At 34.1% G+C, this 15120-nt stretch overlaps 1 protein-coding gene across 2 annotated transcripts in view; it reads left to right on the top strand.

Annotated features, from left to right (window-relative positions):
• The window catches only part of PJA2 (praja ring finger ubiquitin ligase 2), a 362138-nt gene that overhangs the window by 331886 nt on the left and 15132 nt on the right, over positions 1-15120 (top strand). For both annotated transcript variants that reach the window (XM_068535711.1, XM_068535710.1), the window contains 2 exons: positions 4695-4880; positions 10404-10515. In XM_068535711.1, coding sequence (XP_068391812.1) covers positions 4695-4880; positions 10404-10515 — 298 coding nt within the window. The remainder of the gene's footprint in view (positions 1-4694; positions 4881-10403; positions 10516-15120) is intronic.

Raw genomic sequence — 15120 nt, 5'->3', positions numbered from 1 at the left:
CAGAGACTCCTCCATTGTAACTAGTGGGAAAGTCACAGGTAGGTACAAGTGTAGGTGAGTCTGTAGATTTGCTGCTGGGAAGAAAAGATGAGTCTCGAGTGACTTCAGTATTCTCATTGTTACTAGATGTTGAGAGATGGGGAGGATAGGAAGGTGAAATTTAAGAAGAAAAAGGTGGGAAATGGGCTTTCAGAGAACCAGGCAACAAACTTCCTAGGTAGACACTTAGTAATTGCTGGACAGTATTAAGTGTCCATTTGAGATTTATGTTTTTGAATTTAAAGTTAAATTCGAGACATCACACTTTTGTATTTTTCTTTAGACTTTTCCAGCTGTTCTGGTGACTTTACAAACTTTTAATGTGAATACTCTTAACATTTTTTAGTAAAAATTTAATAATAAAATTTTTCTATTAATCAATGCTAAATATATTAGAATAAAGAAACAATTCTTCAAATTAAGTGCTGGGAATCCATCTTTGCAACTGGATGCCATGGAATCCATGCAAAGGATTTGCAACAGTGTACCCTTGATTTTGTAAGCTGTAATTCCCTTTAGGCTTTTTTAACTCTTAAGTCAAATTTCATTTACTTTCCTCTGTACTGTACCTCCACGATAGGGATTAGAAATCTTAAACATTTGCTATACAATTAGAATTATTAAAAATGAGCTTAGGGCTTCCCTGGTGGCGCAGTGGTTGAGAATCTGCCTGCCAATGCAGGGGACACGGGTTCGAGCCCTGGTCTGGGAAGATCCCACATGCCATGGAGCAAATGGGCCCGTGAGCCACAATTACTGAGCCTGCGCGTCTGGAGCCTGTGCTCCGCAACAAGAGAGGCCGCGATAGTGAGAGGCCCGCGCACCGTGATGAAGAGTGGCCCCCGCTTGCCACAACTAGAGAAAGCCCTCGCACAGAAACGAAGATCCAACACAGCCATTAATAAATAAATAAAGCAGACCTAGTATAGTGTAATTTTAAAAAAAAAGAGCTTATATCTAAAGCTTAGCAAGTACTTAAATGTATGTGTGTCTTGAGTTATAAAATGAAAACCGGTTAGTTAAATACCATTTAACTAGGAATGTTTATTATGCTCTCCAGAATTTTATAAAATAAATTTCCTATAATATAGCTATATTATTTTATGAAAGCCTTAGCCCTTTAAAATGTTGGTATTAACCTGAAGATTTAATATTCTGTGCTGTTTTTAATGGATACTCAAATTGCTGATTTTATTAGCTAAAGGAAGCCACTCAGATTTGTAAAGTCAGAGTAGTTAGTGTTTTCAGGGATTTAAGTTGATTTGTCTGCCTTTCATTTTCTTCATTTCTCAGGAAATTCTATGATGCAAGATTATATAATAGCATATTTTAAAACTTTTTAATGAAAATTTCTTTAAGATACCCAATAGTATTAGTTTATTGGTATATCTTAATACTTTTAATATTGCTATTCCAGTAATGTTATTAAATTTAGTTTCTGTTATTGAAGAATAGAGATCTTTAATCATGAAGCATAAATCATAAAGGGAGCAGCAGTCTATTTATCTGAAGCTTTGAAGTAACAGTATAGCCTGTAATTAAGAGAATATCATGTGGGTGGTCTTCTAGGATTTTCACTGGAAGTAGGTTGTGCAGATACCTGATGGGGCATTTTTGTCTTCCTGTTACGGCAGCAGCATTCATTTCCTCCAAACTGTGCTGAAATTGCTCAAAAGGAAAGATTGGCAATTTCCCTTCCCAGGTGAAATACTTGTGACGTTGGTAGTAGTGGCGGTAGGGCTTCTGCATCTTCCATCTACTGGGTTACTTTTTTAGACTTGGCCATTTGGAGGTATGATTAGATAATATGTCTTTTTAAGTCTCATAAATTACTGTGTAACATTGTAATGACATTTTGTTGATTTTTGAATTACCAAAATGAAGAAAGGGACTTGGAGGTCTAAATTTTTGTGAATGTGTTACATATGGTGTGTGTGTGGTATGGGCATATGTGTATATATATATAGGGAGGAAGAAAACAGAGATTGCTGAAATGTTTTCAAGATTTTTTAAGCATCTAAACTTACATTATATACTTACATTCCCATGGGGATATTTGTTTCTCTTGTTAGCTACACAAAATAAAAGATACTTTTGACCCTATTGTTCAGAATCTCTTTTTTTTTTTTAAAAAAAAGATCAAAATTCCTTTTGTTATACTATCAAGCCAACTCTGGCCCAGCACATGGCTACTCTTCTAGCCTGATAAGTTTTGTGTTAAATGGTGAATGAACTTTATGTAACATGTTGAAAGCATATGCTACACAGCACTTATTTTTCTGTTTCTGTAACTGTGTTATAATGAGTCATGAAAGACAATCAAATGTTTAAGCAAAATATGTAGCCAAGAATTGTTTATATAGTAAAAGAGTATTAATGACATTATTGTTTATTGATTCAGAATTATTTCTTATTTTAGTTTTCTTCTTTGAATTTAAAAAAACTCATAAATTAATGTTTATTTCTTATACTGAATCATTTTTACCAATGTATTTGAGTTTTATGTTATGTATCTGAAGTACAGAGTAACAGAGTCATTTTGATGGCTGTATAATAGGAAACAGAAATGTATTTAGAAATAACATTAGAAATAACAGGCATTTCCAAGGACTATTCTGGGCTTAATCTCTAAATTATTTGACTTTTAAAAGATTATTTTTCAAGGATTTATTATTACATTTGCAACACAGAGAGAGAGAGAGTACCTATGATGTGTCAAGCACTTGTTACAGGAAGTGAGGCTACAGTGATGAGAGACAACATTGTATGCCCTTGAGAGGTTCCCAGTCTAGGAGAAGACAAGTGAGTCACCAGAAGAGTTACAGTACAATGTGGCAAGTACTCTCATAAAGGTGTGAAGAGAGATGTGCTGCTTAGGAATATTTAGTTTGATTTTGTATTTTAAAACCATTTGAGGCTTAATTTTTCATTGGACCTAATTATTATGCACAAAAAGAAAGCATCTACTATCTTTATGTATTAGACATTAAAAATTTAACAAAACAAGCACATTTTGTTATGCTAATTTCTCTGATTTTACGAGACTAAATCTTATAAATGTGTTATTCTGAAGTGTAGTTTAGGATCTGAAATTAAAGAAACATTTATGAATTTAGCTATACAAAGAGATACTGTTTCTTTGTATTTAAAATGTGTTGATTCTTGTATGTGGGCATTATCTGCATCTCTTTCATAAGTATTTTTATCCCTCAAGTTAAATTTGCACATTAGAATGAATAGAATTCTAATTAGAGTTGTTCTTCAAGTTGAAATACGTAAATTGTTGTATAACATTATTTCTCATCTTAAAACCCAAACTAAAATTAAACTTTACCAAGACTATAATATTTAACCTCCTTTTGATATAGTAAAAGGTATTTTTTTGTTAAATAAAATGAAAAAGAAAATCCTACCAGTATAATTTATTTATAAATAGTCATTGCAGCCTTGAAATACCTTTTTTTTCTTATATATTATAATTATTAATATTTCTCAATTTGGTCTTTGTGTCCAGATTTTTGGTGTTTTGACTTTTCTGTAAGTGTTTTCTTTAATGTGTATGTTGTGAAATTTAACAATCTGTTTATCTTTGGCTTCAAGGTTTTGCATAATGTTTAAAATGACACTGAGATTTTTGTAAAAATATCTCTCCTGATTCTTCTAGTACTTTTTTTGTTTAGTGGTGTTGAGGATGGACATGCATTTTTTAAAAGTATATCTGGAATTTATTTAAGGCTAAATAATGACATAGAGATTTAACTCCCTCCAGGTGGATACCCAGTTGTCTCAATATCACTTATCAAGTGATCCTTTTCCTTATAGTTTTGAAATACTTCTTTCATCTTTCTTATTTTCTTTATTGATTTCTCTGTCCCTGTTTCTGTGAGCTTATTTTCTAGTGGGAGAATGACTAACAGTAAACAAATAAGAAAATGATAAGTAAAAGTAAGTTCTGTAATGAAAACAAGAAGAATGACATATAGTCAGTGACTGGTGGTCTACTTAAAATGAGTGGTCAAGACAGGCTTCCCTGAAAGAAGTGACATTTACTCTGAAAACCAAGGAAGGAGGCTGTGCAAAACTCTGGTGAAAGTACATTTCAGGTAGAGGAAATGGCCCCAAGGTGAATGACCTCCATGTGCTCCAAGAGAAGAAAGAATAGTAGGAGTATAGTAAATGCGGGATGGGGGAAGAGTGGTGAGGAACATAGGAAGAGTTGGAAAAGAGGGCTGAGGAGAAAGCATGTATTATGTAGAGGTTTGTAGGCCGGGCTGAGCACTTAGGTTTTATTTTAACTGTGAAGATCAGGGCTCAAGATCAGGGCTTAAAGATTCAGATTGTCTAGGATGAGTTTTTCTTATTTTTCTCCTCCAAAAGAGGAAATACAGGAACATAGATAATATGTATATCAAATAAATAGGTTATTATGTAATTAGGAGCTATTTCTATATACATATGACCCTATAACAAATTTGCTTCCCTTTTAAATAATTTTACATTTTAAAGAAAACAGATTTTTAGAATCATCTAAGTACCAAGAATTTAGAACTCAAAGAATAAAGTATCTACTTGCACTAAATAGAACTCTTTAAAGAAAATATTTATGATGTATTTTAAAAACAATATTTTTTCTTCCATTAAAATGTTTGTATTAGGGAACAGACATCCTTGGAAGAAGGAGAAATTCCTTGGTTGCAGTACAATGAAGTCAATGAAAGCAGCAGTGATGAAGGAAATGAGCCTGCCAACGAATTTGCACAGCCAGAAGCTTTCATGTTGGATGGTAACAATAACCTTGAGGATGACTCCAGTGTGAGTGAGGACTTGGATGTAGACTGGAGGTATGTAGCACAGTGTGATTACCGTCCTTAATTGATCATTGAGTAGAATTTGTTTTTGATTCTGAATTATGAAAACTGAATCTCTGACAGTCAGCTAAGAAATATCTGTTTTCTCATCTGTCAGTCTTCCTCTCCCTCAAAGCTCATTTCAGATGTCGCTTCCTACGTGAACTTCTTTGTTACTCCAGTCAGTGACCTCTTCCTTCTTTGACCGTTAGCTCTATGGAAGCTCACCTTATATCCTAGTTATTTATACACTTAATGGTTTGAGGTTTCCGACTTTTAAATTTGGCTTTTTAAAAAAAATTTTTTTATACAACAAATACATGACATGTATCCCAATCTCCTTAATATAACACTTAGTGTAATCCTTTAAAAATAAAAAGTCCATGATGAATACTACCTGAAGAATTTCAAAACTTGTGATTGAATCATAAGACTATAGTTTTCCTTCTCCATATGCAAAATATGGAAAATATAATCGTACCTTCCCAGAGATGTTGAATGTATTAAATTTACTTTATGCTGACAAAGAACAGTGAGCTTCAAATAAAGGTAACGTATAAATTAAATGGATTATAGAATTGTTATGGCTCATGATATAATGATCAGAATTTAACTGTTTTGGTTTGTAAACTTGGACTTATTTTTCAAGTGTGCAGTAACCCTCTGGAAGCCGCTAATTATTGAGATGTAGAGGGAATGTTCCAACTAATCCCTTTTTGTTACTTTTTCTGGAAAAATCATGACTTGGTACTACTCTTGTTTTCACCTCTGCACAGATATATTTTTAAGAATTTGTCTTGTTTCTCCAGTTAAAATTCCATTACAGAAAATTTAGAAAAATAAAGGTAAGAAAAACTCATTCATACCCCTGGTAACCCTGCAGGTTTCTAGAACTTATGTTTTTAAGGCCTGCTTTGTGTCTTCACTTTCTCTTTCTGAGTGTTTAGTTACTTCTTTGTACTTCTCCAAATTGTTCCAGACATGAAACTCAGCATCTCCGTGAATTCCTCCTTACCGTTTTCTTTTCTCACTCCCCAGGGGAAGAAAAAAATTATATGTTCAGAGCAGACTCTTATTGACCATGTTGTGGAAGTAGAAGTGGGGTTTCCTCACAGCCACACAAAGAATTTGTAATTCCATCCTAAATATTCTCCTCCAAAACCTATCTTCTGTCTTCCCAAACATTGTGGAAAATCAGTGGCTTCACCTAGTCCTAGTCTTGGTGATCTTGACACCCCCTTCATTTCTTCCCTCTTTTATGTCTGCCCATTCCCCTGTTACTGAACTCCTTGTTAATTCTGATGTCTTCTCTGATGACATTATACAAAGTCATTACAGTGCTCAGCAGGTGACAGAATTGCCTATTTAGTGTCATCTATGTGTGTTGGGAGGCAGTTATGGTTTTACATGAGGAATTTTGTTCTTTTGCACATTTTTGAAATTTTATGAATATAATTTTTACAGCTCCATTATATAGGTGCTTTTTTGTAGGCCGGGCATCCTATAGATGCACTAAAATTTAATTATTTCCCCATTGAAATAGTGCAGCAAACTCCCCCCCTATAAAACTTGATCTGTACTTCAGTTTATTTCTTTAGGACAGATTAACAAGAGGTGACATTACTGATACGTGTGATATTTTTTAAGATCTCGATGTATTGGATATATTTCTAAATAACTTTCAAAACAGGTTTCACATAAAAAATTTTTTTTTCTCCACTTGTTTTTGCAGTCCATTGGTCCCATCAGCTTTTTTTTTTTTCTTAATTTATTTTATCTATTTATTCTTGGCTGCGTTGGGTCTTCGTTGCTGCGCGCGGGCTTTTCTCTAGTTGTGGCAAGCGGGGGCTACTCTTCGTTGTGGCGCGCAGGCTTCTCATTGCAGTGGCTTCTCTAGTTGCGGAGCACGGGCTCTAGGCATGCGGAGAGTGCAGGGTCAGTAGTTGTGGCCCAAGGGCTTAGTTGCTCCACGGCATGTGGGATCTTCCCGGACCAGGGCTCGAACCCGTGTCCCCTGCATTGGCAGGCGGATTCTTAACCACTGTGCCACCAGGGAAGCCCTCACATAAAAATTTGAAGGTATAATCGAGGTCTTTATTGAACAAAATTTAGCTTAAATTTGAAAACTTCTGATTCATTGATGATCTTTCTGGATATGGCTGTTGTATTAAGATTTTAGCGACATTGCTGATTGTTCCAAAATTTGGGGAGCTTCAAAGTACTTTTTTTTTTTAAGATGGAAAACAATTTAGCATTGATTTTAAGACAAAATTTTTGAAGGTTACTGTTCTGAATTTTGTCTAGATATGGCAACACCTCCTTATTTGCTTTTGTGGTACTCTTTTCAATTTATGTGGTAATAGCTAAGTGTTGATAAGGTGAAAATGTGGTTTGATTTTCATATTAAAATAGCATGTCATTTTGACAACTAAAAGGAAAAGCCATGACAAACAGCAGCAATTCTTATCTAAAGACAAAATTTGACACACTTTCTTTTCAGTTTTGCCACTGCTTAGGAAAAAAATTAAAGCCCTTTGGTTTTTTTATTTTAGCTTAAAGGAAAATGGAAAAAGTCCTCTATCAAAAGTTTGCTTGTTTATTTGTTTTGATTAAGTCACAGAAATATTGTAGAATAACCAGAGAATATTTCATAGATTGGTGTGGTAGGAGTTGATGTGGAGAAAACATGGATTTTGGATTTAGACATATCCCAAATGTACCATTTATTTATTCTTTGATAACAACTTAAGCTTTCTCTTGGTTAGAAATTGGGGTTATAATTATTATTTTTTTAATAATTATTAACCTAATAAGAAATCAGGGTTGTAATAATTAACCTAATAAGATTGTGAGAAATTAATTCTTTGCGGATATAACCATGCTTTAATAATAGAATTTTTAAACTCTTTTGAAATTATTTCAGACTTACAGAAAAATAGCAAAAGTAGTACAGAAAATTCCCATATATCTCTAAGATTCCCTAAATGTTAACATTTACCACATTCGTGTTACCATTCTTTCTTTCCTTTCTTTATATTCATGATATTTTTTTCCTGACGCATTTATGTGTAAGTTGCAAACATGATGCCTCTTTACTCATAAATAGCCTAGAATGAATTTCATAAAAACAAGGATATTTTCTTATATAGCATAATAAAATTGTCAAAATGAGGAAATTAACACTGATACAGTACCATTATCTAATCTACAGACCTATTCAAATGTCTATAATTGTCCCACTAATGCCATTAGAGAAATTTTTTGGGGGCCAATCCAAGACCACCATGTTAGTTAACATGTTTCTTTAGTTTCTTTTAATCTGGAATATTTCCTCAGTCTTCTTTGTCTTTTATAACTTTGACATTTTTAAAAGTACAGGCCATTTATTTTGTAGAATGTCCCTCAGGTTGGTTTTGTCCAGTGTCATAATTAGATTCGAGTTACACATTTTTAGTAGGAATATCATAGAAACAATGTTCTGTTCTTCTCAGTTCATATCAGAAGGCACATGGTGTCGAATTGTCCCATTACTGATGATGTTAATTCTGATCACTTGGTAAAGGTTTTATCTTTCAGATTTCATCACTGTACAGTTGCCATTTTTAGCTTTATGTAAGCGTCTAGTGGGAAGATAACCTGTTTCCTTTCAAACTACCAAGCTTCCATCTACTAGTTTTAGTGTCCTTGGTGATTGTTGTCTGAGACAGTTATGACCATGGTGTTTACCAAATGAATGATACTAGAATTTTTAATATTAGCTGATTATTCTTAAGTTACCAAATTACAACCAAATACCATGCTCTGAGTGTCTAGATTTGTTTAGCCCAGAGAAGAAAAGAATTATTGGGGGATAGTTGACTCCAATCATTTGAAGGAGTTTTCTGCAAAGGGAAAGTGGGCATAGTTTGTGTTGCTTCAGCAGGCAGAACTAGAGCACTTACTTCACCTAAGTTTCAAACTTCTAGTAGGGCTCTCCCATACTGCATGCTCCTGCTTAGAAAGCGGTAAGTTTTCCGCATGGAGGAAATGGTTCTTCTGTTTCTTGAATGCCTACTCTGGTGCCATCTCTGCGCAAGGCACCTGTGTGCATCTACTCATTTAATTTGTTTTACAGATAAAGAAACAGTAACAGTTAAATAATATTTTCATACTGTTTAACTATGACTCGGTTAAATGTGACATTAAATTCCTATCTGACTCCAAGACTCTTCCTCTTTGCACTACATTTCACTGATAGATGAATGAGTTCTAGTATTGCAGAGGAGGTTTATTCAGTAATCTTAGTTTTAATTCTAATTCTAAAATCTGTGATTGTATGAAAATGTCTGTTCCTTTGTACCATGTGATGTCTGCTGATTTCTAGATACTACTAAGCTTTAATATATTCTTCATAGGAATACTTCTGTATCTCTGGGCAATAGATTTGTAATTTTAATGGTGGCACAAAGATTGACATCATAACTATTTTGAGCTAGCATGTGTAACTGGATTTTTCTGACTATGATATTCAGTTTCTGATAGAAATGCGGAAGTCAACAGAAGTTTTCCTTTAGGTAGACAAAATAAGCTCAGTTTTGGAGATCTGGGATTTGAGGTGGTAGGAGTTCATTGAGGTAAAGTGCCCCACAGAAAACTAAAAATGTAGCTCAAGAACTCAAGAAGGATTTTGGAATTAGATAGAGGTTTAGGAATTATCTGTAGAAAGGATAATTGAAGGGGTGGACTTGAATGTAATTGCCAAGGGAACAAGATTTAGAAAGAAGAGGACTGAGGATATACTTAGGTTTTCTGAATCTTGAAATACTTAGTATTTCCAAGACTAGAGAAAAAGGAGGAATCCGTATATATGTAGGCATGGTGGAAGAAGATAAGGACCAGATTAAGACATAATATTTTTCTTCAAGGGGCTTACAACCCTTCAGAAAAAAATAATAATAATAAAAATGAGCAGTTAGGAGCTAAATCTTTTTCAAACTGAATAATAAGGGAGGAGCCCTTGTTTTTAGAAGAATAGAAGAGAGATTAATGAGATAAACTTGAGAAAATACAATTTTCTTAAGCCTGAAGTAATTAAGCAGTACAAGGTAAGAGAAGAAAAAGAGGCTTTGACCAATGATAGAATTAAAATAAATGCAGTATTCTTAACATGTTCTCACCTAAATTTAGATTGGAAACTAAAAGAGGAAAGATACGGTAAAGAATTAGGAGGGAAAAAGTACTACCTTTATCCCAGCCATAAACAGTTCCCAGAGCTAGAACTAGAAACAGAGAGAATTTTCTTACAAACTTTGTGCAGTGAGTGTGGCAGCCTATTGGGAATGGGAATGGTATCTTAACTCCTTATGCTTAGCATTTAACTTTTCTGTTGGGTTCTTCCTGCCCCTCACCCCATGAGATTTATATTAAAGTATTTTAAGGTTTTCTGCTTGTAGCATCTTTATTGGCTTGTCAGTATGCTAATATAATTATGTCTTCACTATAAAGGCTTCCCAAATCACGGTTGTACTTTTTTTCCAGCCTGTTTGACGGCTTTGCAGATGGACTAGGAGTTGCTGAAGCTATTTCTTACGTGGATCCTCAGTTCCTCACTTACATGGCACTAGAAGAACGCTTAGCCCAGGCTATGGAGGTATTGCCGTGCTTATTTTAGTGCTCTGGTACCCATATGTAGGTTGGTGGGATGCCAAGTGATAAAAACTAAAGGTTTCTTTAACTGCTTTTAAGAAAAGGTGAATAATTTTCTTATCAATTTAATAACAATTACTGAATTGTGATTCAGTATGTGTATAGAAATTGTACTTGACATCCTGCCAATTTGCCTAAAACCACAATATTTTCCAGTTTTTACTACAGAATGTAAAGTGTTTGTTTTGCTTGCATTTAGAAAATGTTCTTCCTCTATAGAATTACTGTATACAGGTCTGTGAATCTGAATATTTTATACACACACAGACAGGTATATTTGTTAAATGCAGTTAAAGATCTCTAAAGATATATTACAAATCACTTCCCTTTTTTGGTTCTTACGGCTTCTAAATCTATCTAGCTGCTTAATGTAGTTAGAAAAGTTATTCCCTCTCATCCCCACACACATACACAGGTTAATAAATGTGGCACATTTGGTGCCTGTTTGTCTTGCCTTCTTTGCTTTATTTGACCAAAACACAAAAACTTGTTCATAATTGTATTTGCCTATGGTCAAAAGCCCAAGGCATTTTCATGTTTGGGAACTTCCACTACACTAGTGGATTTTGTTGTAAGAAGTCTTTCTTTAAATCACTATTTCCACAGTGATTTCCAAAGTAGAGGAACAGTAATAACGTGAATGAGTCAAAAGTGAGAGAACAAAAATGAAAGACAGAACTTTCAGGAACACTATAATACCATTTTATCTTGAAATGTTTTGAGATTAGAAAGCCCAGTTTAGATTTATAAATTAGGTATTAGGTAGATAGAGAGATCCAGACCTATTTATCTACACACACATACGCATGCACAGGTGCACACACAAGTTAGCTCTGCATTGGCATCACTTTTTTCAGTGTGTGTAATCTTCCATGGAGATCATTGCTGTCAATTATGCATTATCGTGTATGTTTTTCTCAAAGTGACCATAGCAGAAATACTATGTGTCATGGTGATCATTTTGAAATGTATAGAAATATCAAACCACTATGTAGTGTAACGAACTAATACAGTGTGGTAGTTCAATTATACTTCAAAAACAAACTCAGGAAAAGAGATCAGATTTGTGATTACTAGAGGTGGGGGGTTGGGAGGAGGGGCAATTGGATGAAGGCAGTCAAAAGGCATAAACTTCAGTTATAAGATAAATAAGTACTAGGGATGTAATGTGCAACATGATAAATGTAATTAACACTGCTGTATATTATATATGAAAATTGTTAAGAGAGTAAATCCTAAGAGTTCTCATCACAAGGAAATAACTTTTTTTCTGTTTCTTTAATTTTGCATCTATATTGAGATGATGGGTGCTCACTAACCTTATTGGGATAATCATTTCATGGTGTATGTAAGTCACATCATTATGCTGTATATGTTAAACTTACATGGTGCTGTATGTCAATTATATCTCAATAAAGCTGGGAGAAGAAAAAGAAAAATATTATGTACTAGAAGAAAAGTCAGAATATCGTGAGACAGGATAATACACTTTAGGACTTTTCCTAGATTATATAACTTGCCTTGCCAAATTCTGACACATGGGAAACAGTGGCACAGCATGATAACCTGCATCAGGAATAGAATATATAAAGATTAAGGATCACTAACTTCCTTGAGTTAAAGACATTTTAAGTGACCACATGGAATATACATCAATATTAGAGTCTGGTTTCACACTGCTTAAATAGTTTGTTTCCATTATTATGCTAGTGGTTTATGATTCCTACAATATGGAGATGTCTTTATAAAAAAGTTTTGAAAATTAAAAGTTTTATTATTTATTACTAATGGGAACTGTGACATTTGATTGGCATCTTGAAAGAAGAGCGAGAGAGACTGGTCATGCGAGGTCATGCTAGGTGAAGGCATTAGCAGAGTGGACAAGACAAGAGGAAGGAAAGAATGTAGTAGGTCCAGGGAACATAGAGTCTCCACATTGTTGCCTCCTGCTCTCCGGAACCCAGTGGCACTGCCACTCTCAGTGGTTCTTACCCATCTATCCTTCTGTTTCAGATTAATAGCATTAAATGTCTCCCCTTCCCCACAGCATAACAGCTTCTTCAGATTTAGTGCTCAGCTTTATTTTATTTGAATCTGATTGAGACATGCTTCTCTCCTGAGAATCAGTACAGTTCCTTCTTCCTACCACTCTCTAGAAATCTTTATTTTTCTACCATGCACTTATTCATTTTGAAAAATGAAACAAATAATTTATAATTTAGGACTTTTCCTTTTAAATTTAACACTAACATTCTTTAAATAAAGCAAAAACAAGTAATAAGACAAACTGAGTGCTTTGATTTGTTTTTTTTCTCAGCAGCCCTGTCTCTTTCTGGCAGTGGTTGTTTTCATTTCTGTTATTTTTCCAGTACTAGGCTGATCTTTCTTTTCAGGTAGTAGATACTGGTGAATATATTGGCAATAAACATTTGCTTCATATCTCTGTCTCAGATATGAGGGCAAAATATTTAAGATATTTAACTGTTTGAAAAAATGATTTTAAAGCTTTTTACTCACTCCCAAAGAAATCTTGGGAAAAAAAAAAAAGTATTCCTTTGCACATCTTTAGGTTGACATCTAAAATTTTTTGGCATAAATCCTAAGTAATATTATTTACCCTATTAAATCACTTTTGCAATAAAAATATGTTCAGGAATTTAAATGTAAAAAAAATTGGTTTAGATTGAGTTAAAATTGTTTGTTGTGTCTATTGATCAAAAACAAACTGTTATAAAATTTGGTAAATAATTACTTAAACATAAAGTAAAAATTTTACTAGAAATGCATCTCTTAATGAGAGAGAAGCTTTTTTTCCTTCCTAATTACTTTGTGAGTGAATTTTATTCCTAGAATGAGGCATAATTCAGCATCAACTTTATTTCTGATTTTTATCTTTATGAATGTAGGTTGAAAAACCTTATTCAAATAAGTAAATTGGTAGGGATGGAAGGAGTTTATCATACCATTGTCACTGAATTCTTCTGAGATATTTACCAAAATCACAAAAACTTGGCAAGTTGTTTAGATCCTCCTTCTATTTTTTTTGAAAGTAGAAAATGGGAAGCCATCTACAAAGATCTGTTATCAGTCATTATAGTTCAGTTTGACCCCAGTATTTCAGATTACCCCTTTGAATGGGGAAGAAGTATGCTTTTATTTATAAAGTGGAAAAACGGTGAGTATAAAAAGGAATGTGGGAACAGGAGAGCCAGCTGGATACTGTGACTGCAGGTGCATTGTTAGGCAGATTCCTTTGAGGAAAGATTACATAAGATAGTTAATTGAAATTGAGTCTCTTAAGACTCTCCATGCCCGTGGACCCCTAGGAAAGTCTTTATATATTTACAGAGTACCTCATTTACACTAAGGTGTAGGCCTTAGGAAGATAGTACGTGAGGTAAGCGCATAGGCTTTTGAGTTAGATTGATTCTTTTAGACTATGGGACCTTGGATAGTTCACTTAACCTCTTTAATCTTCAGGTCCTCATCTACGAAATGGGAATAACAAAATTTACCTCATGGGTTATTGTGAGACTGTGTTAAATCACTTAGCAAAATACTTGATGCCATGGTAAGCTCTCAGTAAATGGATATATTCAAAGATACATTCAAATTATCAGTCAACCAAGTGGTAATCATCTAGCAAATCTGGATTCAGTGGTCATTCAAAATCAGTATTAAATCATTTGTTGTAGGTATTGATTCTTTAAAAACTAAATTATGTTTTATTCTTTAGAAACTAGATTTTGTGCTGACAAAATCTTTAAAACTAGATGTATTTAAAACTAGATATATTCCAGTTGGGCTGTTTAGGCCATCTAGTTGTCTTCCTGACACTTGGACTAACATTTGAATAAATATTGTACTAAGTTATAGACAGATTTTTATGGATTTTCATAGCAGTGGCTGTAAAATCGTCTCTCTTGCTCTTGTTGCTTATAAGTGATCCCAGATCACCTTAAATATATGTCAGTACCAAGGCAATGAATTATTTTTACATATATTGAAATTTCAGGTATTTATTAGCACTGCAAATATGCAGATAGTCTTCAGAAAGGAATAAGGAACCCATTGACACAAACATGTATTAAAGCATAGTTAGCCTGGAATAACCTACCCAAGTGGATCTTCCTGTAAATAGTATCCCTTCTTTTTGTTTATGTGTAGCACAGATAAGTTCTTGCAGAGTCTGCCTTGAGAAGTACATAGGGAATTGGAGGAGATTCATGATTATAGCTACAGTTATTCATGAGACAGAAGGGACAAATAATAGGCTCTTACTTTCCATTTCCTATCTCCTGATGGGAAAGTTTAATATAAAGAGTTATTAACTGTAACAGGGGATTAGAGTAAAAAGTGATTGTTTAATAACAAATAAAGATCATTCTAAAGAATATAGGAAAAGTACACATAAGGAACAGCTGCCACCCAGGATCACCTAAGGAAGAGTTCACACTCTGCTCCAGGGCTGGGATCCATACCTTGATGGAGATGGCATAGCTGTGGCTCACTGAATAGCTGAGAAGTCGCGGTGATACCGGGGTGGCAG

The sequence above is a fragment of the Eschrichtius robustus genome, chromosome 2 (genome assembly GCF_028021215.1).
Source record: "Eschrichtius robustus isolate mEscRob2 chromosome 2, mEscRob2.pri, whole genome shotgun sequence".
In the NCBI taxonomy this organism is placed as follows: domain Eukaryota; kingdom Metazoa; phylum Chordata; class Mammalia; order Artiodactyla; family Eschrichtiidae; genus Eschrichtius; species Eschrichtius robustus.
The sequence above is the reverse complement of the archived record's forward strand: the minus strand, read 5'-3'. Positions and strand labels throughout refer to the sequence as shown.